The sequence below is a fragment of the Aplysia californica genome, unplaced genomic scaffold, assembly GCF_000002075.1.
Source record: "Aplysia californica isolate F4 #8 unplaced genomic scaffold, AplCal3.0 scaffold00353, whole genome shotgun sequence".
In the NCBI taxonomy this organism is placed as follows: Eukaryota; Metazoa; Mollusca; class Gastropoda; order Aplysiida; family Aplysiidae; genus Aplysia; species Aplysia californica.
Window position 1 is genome coordinate 136,615 of NW_004797623.1, and position 2,341 is coordinate 138,955.

Sequence of the window (2,341 nt, forward strand, 5' to 3'; positions counted from 1 at the left end):
AAAACCTTGCTTACTACCATGGGTCTGTGCATTGATGACATCAAAAAGTCGACGGTTGATAATAATCTTGATATCAAACTCAAAGCTCAACAAGTGCATTTAATTTATTTTATATTTTGAAATGATTCTTTTTAAAATTCACTTCCGTCATTATTCTTTTACTCACATCAAGAACCATTCACTTATATTTCCAAAAGTGTAAAAATATGAAAATTAGAATTAAAATTAAAATTAACGTATGAACCTCTCTGATGAACCTGAAAAGTTCACAAGAATGACACAATGCCAGGTATCAAAGTCAAAGTTCACAAAGTACATTTAATTTATTTTATATTCATGAAATAATTTTCTTTTAGAATTCACTTCCATTAATATTCTTTAACTCATATCAAGGAGCATTCACATATATTTTCAAAAGTGTAGAAATATGAAAATTAAAATTAAAATTAAAATTAAAATTAACCTATGTAACTGAAGAGCTGACAAGAATGATACAATTATACATTCGTTAAAACGCGCAGCACAATCTTAAGATTGCCATTCAATTATATGATCGTTAAAACACGTAAGATATGCGCCGATCGGAAAATAGCTCGGAACAGAAATTTAGTGGTTTTTGTCTACTCTACTATGTTATAGAACACTGTGCATAGTATACAGATTTACACCACGGGGCAGTATCCTCCGTGAACATGTGACCCGTTAGAACAAGGACTTACTTTAGTTTTAATAGATCTTTTACGGCGCTCGCAACTGCATAAGGTCATATGAGCGCCAAAAGATTAGAGGTGTTACAAGAGAGTAACACACATAAAAAAGAAGAAGGGGAGATAAGGATGATAGATGTTTCATAGAAAAGAAGAAGCAAACCATACCAGAGCACCCGCCAACCACCCACGAACAAAGACTGACCTTGACTTTGATCTCGTTCCTGTCCACCTTGTCGATGTAGTGTCTGCCAGCCAGCACGTTCCACCGGTGCGAGTCGATGCTCTTGCCTCTGTGGACGGAGAAAACGTGTCCTTCTACTTGTGGTCAAAGAGTCTACATAACAAGAGGGTCCACCTCTCTCTTTGAGCCAATTAAGAAAGTGTTCTCAAAATTCGGTGGCGCCCTCTTCGCAAATGCGCACCCTTTGCGAACAGAGTTACCCTATTTGTGTTTAAAAATCAAAGTGAAACTAACAAGTTTTTTGAATAAATAAGAATTCATATTTTGGAAGAACGCTTTTTAAAAATGGTTACGCTGACATAAAACCTCTTCCGGAGGAAAGGGCGACTGTTTTCTTCGTTTAAGTTGACTTTAGAATGAGAGGCGAGAGGTCACTAAAATTTTAAAAAAACCTAAAACTCCGCACTGAACGAACGCGAACAGCTGATGACCAGCAGTCGATCTGCGCACGCAAAGAGGTGCTGTTCCTATTCTTCTTCTGGAGAAACGAAAGAGAGCTTCAAAACAGACTGCAGCGCCATCTGAAGCAAAGAGCGGACTTCCGGCGAACACTTTTTTGGCTGAGTGGACCATCTTGTTATGTACTATCTTTGGTGTGGTGCACAGAATTCTACACTTATAGTAGAAGCGGAACTCCTCTCTCGCGACCGTTGATTCTCTGTGAGGAATTAACTCTAAAACATGGCGGCATAGTGAGGGCACCTTTGGCTGCGCCGCACAGCGAGGCTTCGCGTTGCTATGCACGCTGATGCTGGTGGAGGGCTTGGAAGACACCTTACATCAGTATTGTTTAAAACGTTCTTCGATGAGGGAATAGTGAAATGCATTTTTATTGCCAACTACCCAGACTGTCATTACAACGGGCAAGGTCACAATTTTGTGTGTGTGTTGTTGCTTTGTTCTTTTTAATTGATGAGATGGGGATTTAGACCAAGACCTAGATCTACACACTCACAGTACACTTGATAATAACAATAGGATGATTATGAACATTAATTCTATTAATAGAATTCTTTGGTATGGTGTGAATGGGTGTGGATTTTTGTTTTAGTAAGAGTTTCACAGCACTTGCAACACAATTAAGTCATATAAGTGCCGAAGACTAGAGGTGTTACAAGAGAGTAACATACACAAAAAGAAGGAGGGGAGATGAGGACTACACGAGATGTTTGATAGGAAAGAAGGAGCAAATCACACAAGAGCATCCACCAACCACCCACTTTAATGTGTCAGAACACTATTGACGAAGGGGCTATACTACGTGTACCGTACTTACTCAAAACAGTGCGCTGCTGTCAAGACCAGATTCTCACTCAAAATGGCGCCTCCACATACCTGAGATCCTAGCTCCAACAGCATCACCTATGGGGGAGGGAAGGGGGGAGGGGTA

At 39.6% G+C, this 2,341-nt stretch overlaps 1 protein-coding gene across 1 annotated transcript in view; it reads right to left on the reverse strand.

The window, feature by feature from the left end:
- The window catches only part of LOC101846827 (serine protease hepsin), a gene marked incomplete in the record, with an annotated part of 16,093 nt that overhangs the window by 5,922 nt on the left and 7,830 nt on the right, over window positions 1-2,341 (reverse strand). The window contains 2 exon segments of the mRNA XM_013085189.2: window positions 913-1,000; window positions 2,228-2,313. Of these exon segments, the coding sequence (XP_012940643.1) occupies window positions 913-1,000; window positions 2,228-2,313 (174 nt within the window).